This window comes from Apteryx rowi, unplaced genomic scaffold (genome assembly GCF_003343035.1).
Source record: "Apteryx rowi isolate R43461 unplaced genomic scaffold, aptRow1 scaffold_1720, whole genome shotgun sequence".
Lineage (NCBI taxonomy): Eukaryota > Metazoa > Chordata > Aves > Apterygiformes > Apterygidae > Apteryx > Apteryx rowi.
In genome coordinates this window covers 59-18,837 of record NW_020447998.1, presented here as the reverse complement: position 1 = coordinate 18,837, position 18,779 = coordinate 59, and the positions used below count along the sequence as shown (strand labels likewise).

General features: G+C 46.1%; 2 protein-coding genes across 4 annotated transcripts; both read right to left on the bottom strand.

The window, feature by feature from the left end:
• Positions 1-11: 11 nt before the first annotated feature.
• On the bottom strand, positions 12-4,365 carry LOC112963651. Its single transcript, XM_026060912.1, has 3 exons — positions 4,362-4,365; positions 2,997-4,256; positions 12-2,149 (listed from the first exon to the last, which is right to left on the bottom strand). The coding sequence occupies exons 1-2, from the start codon at positions 4,363-4,365 to the stop codon at positions 3,283-3,285; spliced, it is 978 nt and encodes a 325-aa protein (XP_025916697.1). The 3' UTR covers positions 12-2,149; positions 2,997-3,282.
• Positions 4,366-8,868: 4,503 nt separating this feature from the next.
• On the bottom strand, positions 8,869-18,427 carry LOC112963652 (guanylyl cyclase-activating protein 1-like). 3 transcript variants are annotated; one of them, XM_026060915.1, is made up of 5 exons: positions 17,516-18,427; positions 14,791-14,940; positions 12,457-12,547; positions 11,166-11,312; positions 8,869-10,312 (listed from the first exon to the last, which is right to left on the bottom strand). In XM_026060915.1, the coding sequence occupies exons 1-4, from the start codon at positions 17,786-17,788 to the stop codon at positions 11,185-11,187; spliced, it is 642 nt and encodes a 213-aa protein (XP_025916700.1). In that variant the 5' UTR covers positions 17,789-18,427; the 3' UTR covers positions 8,869-10,312; positions 11,166-11,184. The 3 variants fall into 3 exon arrangements, with proteins under 3 accessions (XP_025916700.1, XP_025916699.1, XP_025916698.1); XM_026060914.1 differs by having other exon boundaries at positions 8,869-11,312; positions 17,516-17,833; positions 18,266-18,427; XM_026060913.1 differs by having other exon boundaries at positions 8,869-11,312.
• Between the last annotated feature and the right edge of the window lie 352 nt (positions 18,428-18,779).

Genomic DNA, 18,779 nt, shown 5'->3' with positions numbered 1-18,779 from the left:
GGGCGGTGGGGAAATCCTTAAAGCTTTCAACACCAGCATCTTAATACGGCTTATTTGCACCTTAATTCTGTCCCTTGGACTTTTGAGGGCAAGGCTGCATTTAGCAAGTTACTGACGTCTCACATTCGTCGCTCGAGATAACTGGGCCGAGAAGAGCCCAGAGGAACGCAGTTGCCCACCACCACACGCCCCCTGGCAGAGCGCGCTCTGTGATCCACAGAACCGAGAGCAGCAATTCATCCCACCTTTAGTTTACGCACGCAAAAAGCCGGCTTTAGAAACAGCAGGACCTGGAGACTTTGTACGGCAGCTTATGGAGAAGATACAAAATCAAATCAGCGCGCACGAATGGAGGACCGCCAAATTACCGATTAACGAGATAAGCCGAAAAATTAAAAAGAAAAGGAAAAACGCTACCAACTGGACCCTTAAAGCCCAGAAAGATGGGAGGAGGCGCTCTAGCAGGAATCRCAAAGTCGCTATTAATAGCAGTCGCTCGTTAGTTTTGCCTCCCAGGAGCAGCACGGAAGGAATCCGTTCTACCACTGTGGATATCCTCAGCTGTATTTTGCTTTGGCTCGCTTTTGTCGGCTTTTGTTCTCTTTTGGTATCGCAGACGCACACGTGAAAAGGGAAAGGTGCAATACTTCCTTTTGAGAGGAATATCCCTAGCTGAAGGTAGAGACAAGTGCAAATCGTAAACAAACTGAGAGCAGAAGCGAGAAATGGATCCAATTTAAAGCTGTCTCCCCCTCCAAATAAGAGAAGCTCCGCTTCTCTCCCCRAGGACAGATGTCCCTCCTATTATCGGCTACTGCGATTAASAGATCGCCAACATACAAAGCTCGGAACGGAGAATCATACACACACGCACCGAGAACGTATAAAACATCAGACTTTCGAGAGCTACGAGAAGCCCAGGTGAATCTGTCACGTCTAGGAAAGCTTCCCGCAGCACATGGTACTGCAATGTACCGTAGTCCGTTAACCGCAGCTTCACCGCCCTGGACCGGGAGGACTGCGCCTGCGCACAGCCCGGCTCTGCAAGGAGCCCGCTCGTGTACACGCACCTATAAAAACGACAAACAGCAGCACGCAGGTTCCTCAACTGCAGGCGCTGCAAAACGCTACGCGTGGAGCACGTATTCACGCGTCAAGCTGATGACAAAGGGATTTTTGTGACCGAGGAGATGACGACTTGAATTGTAAAAACGGGCAACTACGGCGTTCCCGTCTTGGGAAAGCAGCACCAGATAGCCATCGCTGCGAAGAAGTTGCCTGATCTGAGAATCACCTCTTTAAGTATGGAAAAATCGTAGGCAGTAGGCAGCATCTCTGCAAAAAGGAGCACGCTTTGAATTGGAAAGCCTTCTAATCAATAAACTGTAAATGAAAAACTCTGAACCCTGTTTTAAGCAAGAAACACAAAAGCACATACGAGTAGGAAAACTGTAAAAAGAAGTCAAGGAATTTTTGCCCACAGCTTAAAGTGTCCCCCTCGTTTGGAAGGGCAGCAGAACAGGAAGACATGTATCAGAAAAACGTTTCAGCTGTTCTATATAGACTTAATTTAGCCACCATGTAAATGTGACCGTATGCAAGAATCGCGCCACAAGATTGCACTAAGCTGCACTTCCACCGAACCTACCTGAAACACCGCAAGCACTAATTCATCTGCATTACAGATGATTAATATTTTGGTTCTCTCAGCTCCACGGGCAAACGTACACAACCAGTGCCACCAGAAACCACCTAGGGCAAAACCACCTTCCATGCCCCAGCCCCCCTCACATACGACGCAGCACCAGGACTTAACTATGTCCACGCTGCAAGTCGGAGCTCGTCCTCCATGGCCAACTGCAGATCTCCACAGAGCTCCCAGCCGTGACAACGCTCCTTCCACCACAAGACTACGCTTCAGTGCCGGTGAAGAGGTCGGAACAGTCACTGAGAGGCCAGGCGACTGCACAGTCCTCCCAGAACCGTCCCCTAGTCCAAGGCCTGTAATTGCACCCACAATTACGACTGGCCCTCTGCTCCCTCTGGCTCCATTTCATCGCAAGGATGTCACAGCAGCCCTCATTACAGTCAGGCTTGCTCAGGCACCCGGCTGCCTCCAGCCTTCAGCAGATGGTGCTCCTCAGGGGAACTGCGGCATGGACAGACACTGCCATGTTGGAAGCGGCTTCCTTGGCACCAAAACACACACCCCCAACACAGAAAGGAGGAACAAGCAGTCCCATCCCACCTACCCTCCCTCTCAGTCATCACAGGCAGAAGAAGGAAAGCCAAGACCTTTCAGACTCCCAAGTGACGCTCCACCACTGTGTTCCGGAGCGCTGCCCACTCAGCGTGCTGTCACCAGCAACGCCACTCTCACCCACCGGGCAGCAAGGCAGGCAGCCAGCCCTGTGCCACCTCTCCAGCCCTCTGTCTCTCGCCCCCACCTGCGCTTCTCCCCTCAGCACAGCCCTCGCCCTTCTCCCACAGAAAACACAGCCACAGAACAGCCGTGGCCCCCAGAGTTTTCAGTCACCTCCAGACCGCTCAGAGAGCAGCGTCTAGCCAAGACAAGATAAAAACTAAGGCCTCCAAAAACTCCAAACAGCAGAACGGCTGAGCTAATGGGGAAGTGACTCTGTCCTGAACAACGACAGAAGCAGGGTTTCGCTCTTGCTTAGAGGCCTAACAGACAGCACAAGCGCCCCACGTTAAACAGACGCTGCTGGAAAGCCCTGCGACACGAGAGCACACCAGAAAGCAGCCGAGAGCAGGCTGCTGCTAGACAGGAGAAAGAGGAGCAGAGCGAGGCTGATGCAGGGAAGACCCCAGTTTACACAAAGACAGATCAGACACCAAATTGCGCTCCGTGCCAGTGTCACAATCTTGATTCAAGCTGCACTGTACAGCAGCCCTGTCCATGCACAAGCGGACAAGACACGGCAACGGATGTGCCGACGAGGACAGACCACAGCAGCAGCTCCAGACTGCCTTACCGCAAGCACCTGTGCTAACATCCGAGTACTCTGCTGATCTCCGCCTCCGTGACACCTTCCCCAGGAGCCTCTTCACTGTCAGCCACATCCCCAGCAGTGTCTCTGGCCCATTTGTGCTCCCCGCCTGCACATCCACAGCCCCGGGCTTCGGCATGCAGAGGTGTCTGACATGACCCGAACCAGGCAGATCGAAGGGACCCTCTGGGCGCTGCTGATCACCTCTGATGAGCGCCAACCACCTCTTGGCACCTGCAAAACCAGACAAAACACAAGGAATGACAGACCTTCAGGTGCACAGAGGGGCAAGGAGCCAGACAAAGGGAGGGGGAGCAGAAGAAAGGAAAAGAGGGATAGAGAGCTTGACAGAGGGATGGAGAAAGAAAGAGAAGGCTGGAGACCTGGACACAGCAGGAGAGAAAAAGAGGGATGTAAAAGTGGACAGAAGAATAAATAGAGGAAAAGAGGGAGACGGAGCTTGACAGGAGAACGGGGAGCTAGAAGGATGGAGAGACAGAGGGATGGAAAGGAAAAAGAAAGAAGTAGAGAGAGGGATGGGGAGACAAACAGATGGACAGGGAGAGAGACAGAGTGACAGGGAGTGAAAGAAAAGGATGGAAATGGGACAGAGGGGCAGGGAGCGGAAGAGAAGGATGGGAAGGTGGATAGAGAGATGGAAAGGAAAAGAGAGGGAGGCAGAGGCAGACAAAGGGATGGGCAACAGAAGAGAGGGATGGAAAAAGAAGTAAAAGACTGGAGATGTGGAGAGAGAGAAGGAAAGGGAAAGAGAGGTATGGAGAGGCAACAGAGGGATGGTGAAAGAAGCAGAGGGACAGCAGGCTGGGGAGTGTGACAGGGAGAGACAGGAGGATGGAGAGCCAGATACAGTGATGGGAAGCCAGTCAGAGGAATGGGGAGCAGAGGATGTGAAAAGAGGGCTGGGGAAGTAGACAGAGGGAAGTACGGATGGACAGAGGGATGGAAAAAAGTAAAAGATGGACAGGGGGCCAGACAGAGCAATGGGGAGAGAAAGAGAAGGATGAAAAGCTGGACAGAGGAACAGGGAGTGGCAGAGAGGGATGGGGAGCGGAAGAGAAGGCTGCAGACCCAGACAGAGAGATGGGGAGCTGGACAGAGGGAAAGAAAGAGGAGAGGCATGGCAGGCCAGACAGATGGGCAGATGGCCAGACAGGGGGACAGGGAGTGGAAGAGAGTAACTGAAGGATGGAGAGCTGGGCAGCTTGGTCACTTGACTATCATTCACTTAAGATAATAACTTGGTGTCTTATAGCTCTTAAAATATAATGCTTCATAGATGTACGTATTTGTGCGTGTGCAACTTTATGCATGTAGTGCACTTTTTGTTACACATACAGAGCTTGCATTAGATGTTGGTGATGGATGATCCTGGTCCACTATTAATAATGATCCTTCCTCACCAGGAAGAACAGGGCTTCTCTTGTTTGGAGGTGGAGACTGCTTGCGGTTCAATACATTTTTATGGTCTCTTCAACTTTAGCCACGGCAATTAATCTAAAAAGTAAGTATTACATCTTTCCCTTTTCACACATGCACATATGATAATAATATAAAACAGAAACAACCAAAGCAGAACTAAGCCAGATACAGTAAACAATATCCACAGGGTAGGAATGGATTACTTAGCGTCCAGTGATGCCCCAGGAAACAGAAATAACAAACAACTGTTATCAAGAGTTACCTTAGTTACCCAGGCCAGAACACCTCCTTCTGCAGTACTGTTTCATCCAGTTCATTAGGTATTAATCACAAAAACCTACTCGCTCATCTTCCTTGCCAGCATTTGCTACGATTGGTTCTATCTCTATAACAAACAGATAAACTTTGTGTGTTATTTTTAATGAGACACTGTTAAATTTATGCATGTTATTTTTCTCTTCAACATGTTCTCTTTCTTTTTTCTTATGCATCACTTGCCATTATACATTACAGGGTAAACTTTCTGGAAAAATTACATACAGCAGTTAAGCTTTGGTTATTAGACAGACGGGAGCATCACCTAATACTTACCTACTCCATCTTCCATGAAACATTATTTTTATTCTGGTTCAATATTATTGTACTGTTCAGTATTTTATCTCAAACCCTTGTATGCACATTTAACCAACAACGCTCTCAACCTTTAACTATATGGAAGAGTGAGAGCACTTAATTTGCTTTCCTCTGTTTCAATCCTATTACCTTTTCAATACCTCTCCTAGGTTTCTTCTATACTTGGGACACTTGCTTTAAAGATGACGACTGAAATGAATGACTGGATCACTAGGTCTAGCTCTTCAAGTTTTTCTCCTTTGGAGGATTACCCTGCAAAACAAACCAGAAAGACTGACGAGGCCATGAGGGTATCAGATTTTCAGACCACTTCTCCAGGGCTTTTAGCGTGATCGATGGAACCATTTCTCTTCACACTACTCAAAGCTACATTCAACTATTAGTTAAGTCTAAACTATTTCTTTTTGGTTTTATTTTGTTGTTTTGTTATTTTTGTTTATTTTTTTTAACTTTACATATGCTGTATAATCTGCTGTGCCACACTGCTAGTCCCTTCTGCTTTTACAATAGTTTTGACAATTAAAGCTAGTAATTAAAAACACCCATTGTCCTATGGGCTGGAGTAACACATTCCTCTTTCCCCGACAACTTGCCTAAAACCTATGCTGTTTCCTGCAGCATGGTTGAGGCTTCTCATAGCCCATCAGCGTTCTCTTTGGCTTTTCCTGAACTCCCCTTTTTTTAGGCTACTCTTTACCTTCAATTTTTTTCTTAATATTCTCCTTAAGCTTTGTGCACAGTGCTATTATCCCAGACTGGCCACATTGAGAGAGCTGTCTTGCACGTACAGATGGCTCTGGAAGATGGCTCAGAAAAAAAGGCAAAGAAATATGGTTGTCATCAATGCAATCACCCACCACATTCTTCACCAAAAGACAGAGTAAATTCTCTTTTCTCTAAAAGAGGACTGAGTCAAGGTGGAGACACAGATCCAACCTCACATTTATCAGAATACCTTTTTATAAATTCACCTGCTGTCATAAAGAAAACCAAGCTGCTATTAATGATAGCAGATGACTGCTCACACAACACTTCAGGTCAGAGGGAGCTTTGGGACCAGACCTGGGGACCCTGGCACAGGGTTTAGGGGTGTTTCATGTCTGTGGGGTTGCTGCGGTCTTATTTCAGGTGGCAAGGAGGATCCCAGTGTGGTCTGAGCCTGGCAGGAGCCTCATCGACATCCAGTGGTGATGGTGTTGGAGCCGAGATGGTTGCAGAGCCACCCAGCTGGGCCTCAGTGTTTACCCTAAGTGATTCTAATGACATCTCTGCTAGAGTATTCAGGGGCTAGCTTGCCGCTGCTGGGCAAGGTGTTGGGGTGGTACTGGGTGTGCTGGGGCRTGACTCGGAAGTGATACTGGTGTTGTGTGGGGCTTTGGGACAGGGTTTGTGGGAGGTTCTTTGGTCATGAACAACGTTAGGACAAAGTCTGGAAGCATTCTGGGGTCTTTTGGGTCAGGGTTTAGGGGTCACTAGGGGCTTTGGAGCAGGATTTGTTAGGGGGCTTTTGGGGGGCTGGTTTTGGGGAGCATTCAACAGGGCTCTAAGTAAAGGAGAAAGTTTGTGTGGTGGAAGAAGGGGGGTTGTAGGCAGGGGTCAGGATGGGGGTCCCATCCTAAAGAACTGTTGAGTGTGCCTGGGTGCTACACATAGCTGCCGGCATAACAGGAGGAGCCATGAGTGACCACAGAGGAGCCAGAGAAGGTTTTGGGGGACCCCGGAGTCTGGCATCAGGCTGCGGCACCAGAGCTGAAGACATTCAGATCCTGGTACAGCACATGGGTGCCTGGGGAGAAGTTGGAGGCAATGCGGAACCCAGCACCATGTATGGGATTGGGGAACCCCGTGGCTTTGTGGCAGTTGATCTGCATGAACAGGACTCAGGGAGGCTCAGTCAGCCAAAGAGTCGTCGCTCTTGTTGGGTGGCCCCCACAGTCAGTGCCTGGGGGCAGAGGTGGCCTCAGCAGCCCCGGGGGGTGTCTTTTTTCCATCATCTTCTCCTTTCCTCAGTTACACTTCTCAAGTAATTAACCTGGCACTGCACTAATTGCGCCTTACTCAAAATAGTCTTAAATCCGTACGGGGTTCATAGGTTTTAAACCTACCAGCAGTGCCAGGCACGCGCCCCAGCCATCCTCCCCGCGATGCCATGCCAAAACCCTGCCGCAGGGCCCGTCTGCCTCCTCGCAGCTCCAGGGTGGCCGCAGCCGCAGAGACGAGCGCAGGCGCCGGCCCGCGCTGAGCAGGAAGCCGGGACCTGAAGGCGAGAGGAGGGAACAGGGGAAGCCAAACCACGAGCCATTCCCCCCCCGCCCGTCCCCGCTCCTCCGCCTCCAGACCGATAACCTCCCGCCCTCAGCGCCAGACAGCCCCGGTCTTCGCCGCCCATGGCTGAGGGACGGACCTGCCCGCCGTGCGCCGCCATGCCGCTCCGGTCACAGCGCACGCGCCACCCACCACCCGCGCGGGAGGGGCGGGGCGAGGGGGGCGGGGGCGGGGCGAGGGGGAGGTGGCAAACCGCGCACGCGCGAGCCGCCTGGCCGTGGGTCCGCCCCGTGCTCCAGCGGGCGGCAGGCGGCACGTCGGCACACTGCGCATGCGCCGGCGGCCTCCTGCGGCGCGGCCACGTGAGGGCAGCGGTGATGGCGGCCGCGGCTAGCTGAGACAAGGTTCCCCGATGTTTCGGCAGCTGCGTTCCCTTTTGCTTCCTGCCTGGTCAGGCAGCTCCCCACATGTCTTCTCCCAACCCATCCTTGCTGGTGGAGGAAGTCTCCTGCAAAGGACAGGAGAGGAAATCCATTCAGTGCTCAAGGGGTTAGGGAGAAGGAATCTGAGCTGAAGATTCCAATCTTGATCTGAAGGATGTTTAAAGCCCATTTCCAGCGAATGTACAGGGAATGTGGGTCAGCATCACCCTGCCCTGTGACTGGATGCGAGGCAGAATTTTTCCATGATGCTTCAGGATTGGACAAGTCCTCCACACCGGGTTCTTCCGCCATCGTCACATGTTAACCCGARGAAGGGGACACGGGCAAAAGAATTCAAAGGCTCGTGGGACACCCCATCACTCTACCAACCCACAATCGCAGGGCATGTCCCCAATCCATTACACGAGCAGGAGGCCTCATCTCCCACCCTTGCTGCACAAGTCCTTGCCCACCTGCAGCTCCCATGTGCCAACACCCAGCCCTTGGCAAGGGCCATGGCCTTGGCACAGGTCCCAGGGCTGCATTTCCTCACCCAGCACCGCACCTCCTGGGACAGGATGCTCAGGAACTGCTCCAGCACCATCAGCTCTTTGGTGTGGCTCTCGGGCTCCAACCAGTACTGGCACAGCTCCTACAGACAGCTGTCACTTCCTAAGCCCCCTCTGCTTCTCGGTACCTGAACCTCTAACATAACCCCTAGCCCTTAATCCCAACTTCAAATCCTAATCCTAACTCTATAAATCCTAATCCAAACTCTAACCACTACCCCCCAACCAAATTCCTAAATCCTAGTCTGAACTCTAATTCCTAACCCCTAACTACCAACTCTAGCCCAAATCACAAACCTGAATGTGATCCCAAACCCAAGCTCCTAAACCTAACCCCAACCTGAACCCTAACCCTTGACCCAATTCCAAATGCTGACTTCAGCCCCCCCCCCATCCTAGCCCTGTTTCCTAATTTTAAACCCCTAACTCCAAACCTTGCCCTAACCCTAATCTGAATCCAAACCCTAGCCCCAGGCTATATTCTCCTCCTCATAATTCTCCTAATAAAGGGAACAGTCCCAAGATAGGTTGGTTTAACATGTTTTATTCTTAACTGTACAAAGAAAGCCAAATAGTTCAAAAAAAAAATATCTTCCCCTTTTACAGGGATTTCCTACCCACGCGCTCCCCACAGTCCCTTCCCATAGCTTGTGATAAAGGCACATGCACTGTCAGCTTGGTCTCTCGAAGAACGCTCTGGCTGTAGAGCCAGAAAGCAGTGAAATCATCCAATAGCAGAAGAACAGAAACATTAAGAACAAAACAGCAGCTCACCGCAGTGACAGCATAATGCATTTTTTGCCCATTACAAATGTCATGACTGCATTTTAGCTGGAACATGTTCCAGCATCATCAGCCATGATGGCTAAGGAAGTAGCAGTTTGCTATAACATGTATTAAAAAAAACACCCAAAACCTTCCTTACACATACTTGGGATTACTGCTGAGAACGTAGTGTGTCCATGCACCTCTGCTTTGATTTACGTCAAGAAGATTCCGTACAGCAGCTTGTCACAACACTGCAGGCAGCTGCAACTACTTGGTGACTTTCTTAGCACATCAGCTGCACTTAGGAAAGCTCTTTACTTTCCTAAAAGCTAAAATTAGATTTTTCTCTCTGTGCCAGATGATACCACAAACACTGTTTTACATTTAGCTGATCCACAAAGCTGCAAGAGAGTTATGACTTGTAACAGGCACAGGACAGGTACAGCGGAGTCTAAGAGAGAAAAGCTCTGCCTTCCCCAGTCCCAAGGGACAGCACAATCTGTCAGCATACGCTAGTAATAATCCTCTGGAGAACTGAGCAATGTTTGCCAATACCCAGGTTGTGACTCCTCTCAGCAGCTTTAAGATTGCAGATGTGTACACGTGTACTTGGTGTCTAGGCTCCCATTACAGTCCATGGAGATCTAGCCAGCACAGTCAGTGGGATCTAGAGTGTGATTCCTCTGGCAAAATGTTGGCATCTACTCTAAATAACATCAACCACTCTCTCAAGTGCCAGTGACAATGCAGACTAGATCTCCCTTGACTTTAATGAAAGCCTAGACTCTTTGCTCAAAATACATGCTTCCATCACTGAAGCCTAAATATAAACAAGAATAATCCCACTCCAAATGTCTAAAGTCATCTTTTTTAGGTCCCCAAGTTCTTCCTCCTGCACAGGAAAAACATGCCCAACTATGGTATAAGCACTCTGCTGAACTTTTCCTGCATTCTTCTTACTCTCTGGCGCTCTCTTTCCAGATTCATAAGAGCCTCTGATTCTTGGGACCTTAGCTACAGCTAGTGAACAAGACACAGTTTTCTTAGTTTCTATCCATGCTATGTCACTCTTCCCATCGAGTACAAAGACACACAGCCATTTGTGGCAGGATCTAGAGTACCAGCTTCACTTCAGAAATCATATGATCAGCAGAATTCACAAATTAGTGTGCTGAGTTGTTTCTTTTGCTTCTTAGCTTTTCTTCTGAAGAATAAAAAAGAGAGACCAATGGAGAATGGGTGAAACAGCAATACTTAGGGTCATCTCCACATACATCATTTACTCAGTTGTATGAGAGCAGAGCAGTAGGAGAAGGAGTGTTAAAAAGACTTGATGTTTCAAATAATTATTCTGCCTTAGGAAACAGTAGCATATTTTCTGTAGCTATTGAAGCTGCTCCTAAACTGCTTATTTGGTAAAGAGTTCTCTGGTCACAGAAAGCTGAAACAGGAGCATTAGYGACCGGTGTAGCAGGGAACAGAACAGTCACTGTCAGCCTTATGAATTGGTGTTTCTTTCAGCTCTTTGAGATCTTATGAATAAAGCTGCTTCTATACAGGCTGCCAGATCTGAAAACATCAGGTACAAACAAGCCTGCTGGTGTTTATGATCTAATACTATGACAAAACTAGTGGAAGTTACATTCTGTTGACAGCTCTCTACATTGATAACAATTTGAAGCTCTTTTCCACATCAGAGATTTTTCACACTCCGTCATCCAATTCTCCTACCACTCTTCATAAAGTTACCTTCAGCCCATTGTAAACTGATTATCTGGGGCACACAGTAAGCAAGAATTTTGTGCCTTGAAACTTGGCCTTTGCATCTGAGGAAGTTAAATCAAGTAGTGCCACACATATCCAGTTTTTCTGAACCAATTCTGCATGTATGTGTCTGAGTATCAGCATTTGTACAGGAACACACACTCAGATACACACATGCAGTAATATCTTTCTGTTCCTACTTTCACATACGAGTTTTTGGAAAATTTGTACGTTTTTAAGAACACTGTCCTTTCTTTTTTTGTGTGTGCACATTCTTCTGTCTGTTGGCACACCATTTTCTCCTGGCTTGATTTACACGCTGTGCCGGCGTTTGTTGATCATGGCCACAATGTGGGACAGGTCCAGACTTTTCATCATAACCTCCATGAACTCCTCATCTTTCCTGGCTCCTTCCACAAATTCATCCAGAGAAAGTTCACCTGTGTCAGACAGACAGAAGATATCAGAACAGGAAAAGGAGTACTGTAATCCAATTTTAGAGACAGTTCACTAAAGATTCACTGCTCTGAATTACCAAAAGTTCTCAGATAGGTTTTTTTACATTATCTGAAACTTACATTATCTGATCTCTCTGCAACTCTGGCTTCCGTATTTTTCCTAGGCAAGGGTTAAATCACAGGAGTCTAGCTATTCTGAAGACAGGGGTTTCTCACAACTCCATTACAAAGGGTATATCACAAAGAATAGAGAAAATATGTGGCTAAGGAGTGAAATCATAGTTTCCTACATAATACTGCTGGATTAACCTGCTTCTTTTTGGCCTAGCCTGTCCTACTGGTAGGCCTCCTCCATAACTGCTGGTTTTCCTGTTAAAAGAAGTAACAGAATGAAACTGTGCCAGGCAGAATAAGGTTTTCTGTCCTGGGCCAAGAAGGCCTCATGAGAACAAAAAGCAGAAAACATAGGCATGGAGTGCAGAAAAACATGACTGTGGCTAGCCCTTGTGCAGGGAAGCAGCTCAGCAGAGTGTTGCTGGAATAACAAAAGAGCAAAACAGAAGGTAAGGAGAGCGTGAAGTAACCAGGAAAGAAATATCTCGCAGGGACTTACAATAACTACAGTGGCATCCAGCACCTTTTGGCTGACTGGTCCACAGCACCTAATGGGGCTGCCATACACCCTGGAGCAGACCCAGTAGAATAACTCATAACTTCCACCTGAAATGAGAATGCCTCCTTTCCTAATTGCTGAAGGATTTAGGAGCAGCTGAGGCCACCTGAGAAACTGTTTGTCATTCCCACTTCTAACCCTGACATAAGCTACATAGAAACATCCCAAAAGGCAAAAAAAAAACCCAACCCCAAACCCCTACAAAACTCATATGGACAAAACATAGCTTAGAGTTAGTGCCAGAAAACGAATCCTATCAGACTGGTTATGTACTAGGCAAGGAGAAAAGTGTCTCAGCAAAATTCATGGAGAATAGATTGCTGGGAGGGACTTCATGTCACCAGCAAATAAAAAATGCAGAGGCATAACGTTCAAGCAAGAAAGGAAAATGTGGGTATTCTTCTGTAGCACTGAGTGATCAACTGAGTTGGATGACATAGATAGGAATCTTACCATCTCCATTCACATCAATTTTATTAAAGACTCGATTGGTGAACTCTTCTGCACTAGTTTCATGGTCGCCGCCATTGATAGCTCGAATAGCCTAAAAAAAAAAAAAAGAACAAGAATGGGAGGCTGCCCTGGAGCAGCAGACTGATTCCACTGCAGCCTGTCAGAGGAGATTCAGAACGTGAGAGTCGTACCTGACACCCTTCTCATGCAAAAGCACACCAGCGCCGTGGGAAAACAGAGCAGAAATTCTGAGGCCTTACAGCTGGCACTGAAGGCTTCAAAGGGAGCATGGTTCTGAAGCAAGGAACGAGCAATAAAACCTCAGGGACTGCCCTAAATCTGCTCAGGTAGTGCTTATGCGCTATAGAAATAGCAGAATCCAGGCCACTTTCCCAGATCAAACTCACCTAACTTTAGCCATCTACAAGTCAGATCCACAGGTCTAAGCTGACCATCCGTGTTTCCTTTAAACTGAACGAGTAGGCACATTTCCAGAGAGCGATTTGCTCCACCCTGAGAACTCTCAGAGAGGTATCATGAACGCCTCTACAGGTGCCCGTTTTTATCCACGTACAACAGTGGAACCTAGCCAAATCTAAAACTAGACTATCATCTTCCAGGTGTGAAGTAAAGATGGAATAAATCACACCTTCAGAAACCAACAGGTTAAAGGTAAAACCTTCAGTTTTACCTATGAAGCACTGGGTAAAAAAGACAAAGCCCTATGAGATCTCACGCTCCCCACAGAAAATCGCGCTGACTAACAATTCATATTACTTAGTGTAATTGCAAATGTTAATCCATTTTTACACTGGTCTACACATGAACTGGTTAACAAAGGAAAACAGAAATCTAGACTTTCTGTGTGCATCTTCCCAGATTCCTCTGGAGCTAAATATGATACAAAGACACTATTTAATTTCCTTACTTACCTTGTTCTTCTGACGGCTTCTTCTAGTACCCTATGGTCCACTAAGCCCCATAATCCCATCAAACACTCTCTCTATTTGACATCCTGATAATCCCTTCATTATATGCTGTAGTCATTTATTTCTCACATCTCTGCTTGCTTTCCCTGTTTTCAATTTATATGCTGCTTCCTGTGTGTCCTGCTTCTCCCTAAAGCTCATTAGAGATTCATTTTCAGCTTAAGAATATTTAAGTGTTATTCACTACCATTTGTCCTATTCATTACTATATAGGCAGGGTTTTCTTTTCCATGCCTAATTCTTTCCTTTTTTTAAGGATGTCCATGAAATATGTGATTCCAGAGCCATCATATTGATTCTAAGACTATTAATTTTTTAGCTTTTATCTTTGGATATTTAATAAATTTGTTCATACTTTCTCAAATGCCCTTCTACTAAAACTTAGTATTGGCTCAGCACCTTCCCAAGGCCCCCCAAAAAGAGACCCACAGGACTAGTTTCTCAAGGGCTCCGTGTGTTGAACAGTTACTATCTGTTGCTGCACTGTGATGCCTGACTATTTCTTTCACAAGTCATTTGTCAAAGGCTGCATATTATTACAGTTATTATTGACTTTTTTTGTCTCTGATTTCTTTCAATGCCCAGCACTGACATTCATATCCACATGAGGACTCCATTGCTACAGTCTTATTAGTGGTTTTATTTGTGGACAACTCAGACTTCAAATCTTTATCAAATCCATTTTCTGACCTTTCTTATTCAGAAAAGCAAATTATTTAGGGTCATTGAATCTTTCCTGCATTCTTGTAGTTTTCCAGTGTCTGTGGAGTAATCTGACCTTCCAGAATAAGTCATTCTGAGATATTCATACAGTCCTATTTATGTCTGTAATTCCAACATCTCCCATAACAGTTATTTGCACTCAGTCTTTTCTACTGGCAGTCATACTTCTGCAACCTATTTAGCAGAGTGAGAAATGTATCATTACATTGACATTTAGGAACAGATTCTAAAAAGCAAAGTGGGAGCTAAATATCCAATTACTATTCACATGGGAGAAAGGAAACTTCTGGAGCATATGGCAGGACTACGAAGGACACATTGCAGAGACTGCAACTGACAGTCATGGAGTCCGAAATCTTGGAAAGTTCAGGTTAGGTCCTGGACAAGTAAAACAATTTTATGGAATTATCTATGCTGTAGTGTATGCTATGGTGGTAGAGAAAAGTCTGTCAAGCCTGCTGACTGAACCATGTGACTGTGGAGAAACCTGCTAAAAGGGAAAAATGATGTTATGGCAGGTATCATCCATGATCATCTATGTGGGAAATAGAGAAAGTCTCACCTGTGAGATGGGATTTGTCTTTAAAGAAAGAGGAAGGAACGCAGACCCCTGGAGACTCACCTTAATGATGTTGAGTAATTCATGTCGATCAATGCAGCCATTGCCGTCCACATCATAGAGCTTGAAATACCACCGCAATTTCTGTTCCATCTTCCCACGGAGAACGAGGCTGAGAGCAGCCACATATTCCATGAAGTCAATATATCCATCCTGTGGGAAAATGAAAACCAAATTGTGACAGGAACAAAGTGAGGGAGTTGTGACTCTAGAACTACTTTACCTTATTGCTCTTTGGATTCACAGCTGGAAGAGATATAACTAGTCCTCCTTCAAAATACATGGCACAGAGGCTTGGCTTTGGGGAAAAGCTTGGAAATGGCGTGTTCACCTGTTTAGCATGCACACACTATATTTTGGCTACCTTTAAGATCTCCAGAACACCTGGATTTCTGTAGTTCTGATCTATTGCATGGCTAGAACACTCTGTGCTCGCCACTTGCAGAAGTGAAACCTGTCACTCGCATGGCCGTGTGGATGACCCCTCCTTCTCTGCCCACCAGAGCTGACTGACGAGGGCCTTTTAGGGAAGAAAACTGGTCCAGAGCCCTGGCTGCAAGAAAAGCGGAAGATCGCTCCACCTTAGGTTTTCTCTGCTAGCCTGTTTTGTCTCTGTGGGAAAGTACTGCTCTTTTAATAAGCCATAGGTCTGTTCTCCATTCTCTAAAAAAGAGTAACTGAAAATATTTTTTAAAGGCATGGAATATGATTTGACAGCTGGAGAAAATGTTCTGTATTTGTTTTTTTAAACCTTTAATTTATTGAATTTATGAAGAAACTCAAGAAGCTCTTGTTTCCTTTGCAAGAAAAATGCTAGATACTAAAGACTCATAATCTAGGGGAAAAGACTTAGTATTGACTTAAATCTAAAGCAGATAAATAGAAATGACAGATAAAGTACATATGTCCTTTGATGATTCTGAATAACTACTTTAACAAATCACAAAGGAAAACAATTAAACTTTCATTTGTTGAGGAATTCAAACAAGATCAGATGCCTTTCTGAAACATATGTAAAAGGCAAAGGTAGGTGGACTAGCAGAGCACTACTATTGGACAGCAAGGATCACAGTATTTTAGAATATCTTTTTCAGGATCACAGCAGTACTCCCACTATGTGAGATTTTTCATAATTAGGGTGAGCAAAGTACCAGAAAATACAGACAAACAGCTTTAAACTTGGAAAGGAGGGGCATGATGGCAATTTATAAAATAACTATTGAAAAATTATCCTCTTTGCCCTCAGCAGAGTTCTCAGAATCTGAAGGTCCAGAGGGCAGATGATCCTACCCGTCTTAGACACCTATATTACTGCAGGGTGACTCTTCCTCTGGGTGCTCTTGTTCCTTGCCGTTGATTATAAAAGGAGCTGAGATTAAGTGGCTAACTATTAACAGGCTAAAATTAACTGATGTAGGTCCACCTCCTCTGGCTGCCCTGCTCTTACTTCATTCCTCTCGAGATTATTCCTGCTTTATTTGATAGATCAGCTTTTTATCTTAGTGTGAACAGATCTGAATTTGAGAGGTGTCTTAAGGCATCGTTTACTGCATAACCTGAAGCTCACACAAGCACTTTGAAATGCATTACAGCCTTGAACAAATTTTAAAGTCCTTAAATACCTCAAAAAATGACAGAGAGAAAGGAAAATCTTCTCCAAACAATGTAAACATTTTGGTTTAACTTGTAAAACTTTGCTTTTTGCGACTATCATCATCCTGGGCAAAGTTGTGGACTGAGAACTTTAGGGAGAGGAAGAATCTTTGAGATTTGCAGTCATTACATCCCTCACAAGACCTCAGCTACCCTAATGGAGCCTGGGTGCTCCTCTCTTACCTTTAAACGTTCTGTAATATTCATTAGCATTCCTTAACTCTTTACACCTTCTCATGTGTTGTCCAAATGACCCTGTGATTTCCTACCCACATCACTTGTCCTCCTCGACTCACAGACAGAGGCTCCTTCTGGTTTCAGAACCTTGGAGCAGAGACCAAAGCTGAATTTTCCGAGGCTGTCGTAAGACCAAATTTATCTGCCATTCACATTACAGACCTGCAAGCACAGGCTTACGTATACGTGGATAAAAACAGGCAGAAGTGAGAGGCATGTCCTCCTTAAAGGTACTAAGGGGGATACTGTAGCTTACATTAGAGACAGCAAGAGGTTGCCTGTCACAGCGAGTGATACTACCTGCTTCCTAACTGCTGCTATATGCTATACCTCCTACTACTGAGGAGAGCCGTATAGATTGTCTACCCAAGCAAGATTAATTTCAGCTGCCAAGTACCTGGAAATGACTTCCTCTGCAAATGTTATAAATATTTCTATTTAATTTGGTTTCTGTATTCTCTAATACCTAATACAGGTTCATTTTTGAAGAATAATAAAAGGCTTAAAAAAGCTCTAGATCCCAACCTCATCTTCTTTCACTAGCATTTTGCTAACCAAGCAAGGCTAAGTCAATTAATACATAATAAAGGATTCTCAAAATTCAGTGATGAACTTGCAGAAAGCATTTAGAGGACGAAGCGTTATTGCCTATGGTTATGTTATCTCTGTTATTATCTACGCACATTAATTTGTCCCTGCATTTAGCTACTTTATATTGGTGTCCCTCAACAACTTTCCACACCAGGGTTTGTAAGAGAAAACCAAGGACGCCAGCAGTTGCAAGAGCTGGTTTCCTCATAAGCCATACAAGGCACAATTTCCTTGCTGGAGAACTCACCTTATTCATATCAAACGTGCGGAACATCTGCTCAATGTACTCATTGGCCTCCGGATCCAGCCCTCGAAGCCCAAAGAATTGTTTAAATTCATGCTCGGTCAGCTGTCCAGAAGGACATTCCGTCATGAACTTCTTGTACCAGTGGTGGATCTCAACAGTCTGCAAGTCATCCACTGTGGAGCTGCTGTTGTTCCCCATGTGTACAGATGGTCGGAAGGAAGAACACTTCAGGACCGATCCTCCTCCTCCTGCTGCTCTTGCAGCACTGCCCATCTGTTCCTCTCCACATTCAACAGTAGTCTCAGTTGAGCGAGGGACCTAACTTTCCAGAAGCCAATTATAAATTTTAATCTGCTTAGAGGCTGATTTACAAACCTGAAAGTTTCAACGATATAAATAGCTTCCTTAAAATAGAAAGAAGATACAAGATAATCTACCAAATCGCTGCTATTTCAGGAGCCAAATCAGAAAGGGTGAGACCATTAATCAGATGCTGGCATTAAGAACTATACTGGTTTTACACACTACTCTGTTTTTAGCTTTGATATAATTATGCGTGAAAACGAGGGGAAAAGGCTGCAGGTTGTGGGATTTAAGGTGGAGTAAAATTATGACCTACTCCTCTAATTGTGTTTGAGAGTCTGTCTTCTCAGGTGGAGATCATTTTGTGTCTAGGACCAGACCATATCACAGAAATCATACGTGACCACAGATATCAGGTTATGCAATAGGAAGCTTGTCTCCACTCACACAAAGGAGCACGGAGGAACAACGGCAGGTGGAGAAAGTGAATAACACCCTGCCCTGGCTGCTCCCAGGCACATCGCAGGAGGGCAATCAGCCCATGAATCACAGAATCGCTGAGGTTGGAAGGGACCTCTGGAGATCATCTAGTCCAACCCTCCTGCTCAAGCAGGGTCACCTAGAGCATGTTGCACAGGATCACGTCCAGGCGTGTTTTGAATATCTCCAGAGAAGGAGACTCCACAACCTCTCTGGGCAACCTGTTCCAGTGCTCTGTCACCCTCACAGTGAAAAAGTTTCTCCTCATGTTCAGATGGAAGCGTCTGTGTTTCAGTTTGTGCCCATCGCCTCGCGTCCTGTCACTGGGCACCACTGAAAAGAGTCTGGTCCCATCCTCTCGACACCCTCCCTTCAGATACTTGTACACATTGATAAGATCCCCCCTCAGTCTTCTCTTCTCTAGGCTAAACAGTCCCAGCTCTCTCAGCCTTTCCTCATAAGAGAGATGCTCCAGTCCCCT

What these genes read in the sequence shown, in the direction of transcription:
- LOC112963652 (XM_026060913.1), bottom strand. Translation starts at nt 17,788, where the DNA reads ATGGGCAGTGCTGCAAGAGCAGCAGGAGGAGGAGGATCGGTCCTGAAG. An exon ending in AATTACTCAACATCATTAAG is followed by an intron (nt 12,548 to 14,790) that starts GTGAGTCTCCAG and finishes TTTTTTTTTTAG; the next exon opens with GCTATTCGAGCTATCAATGG. An exon ending in AATTGATGTGAATGGAGATG is followed by an intron (nt 11,313 to 12,456) that starts GTAAGATTCCTA and finishes TGTCTGACACAG; the next exon opens with GTGAACTTTCTCTGGATGAA.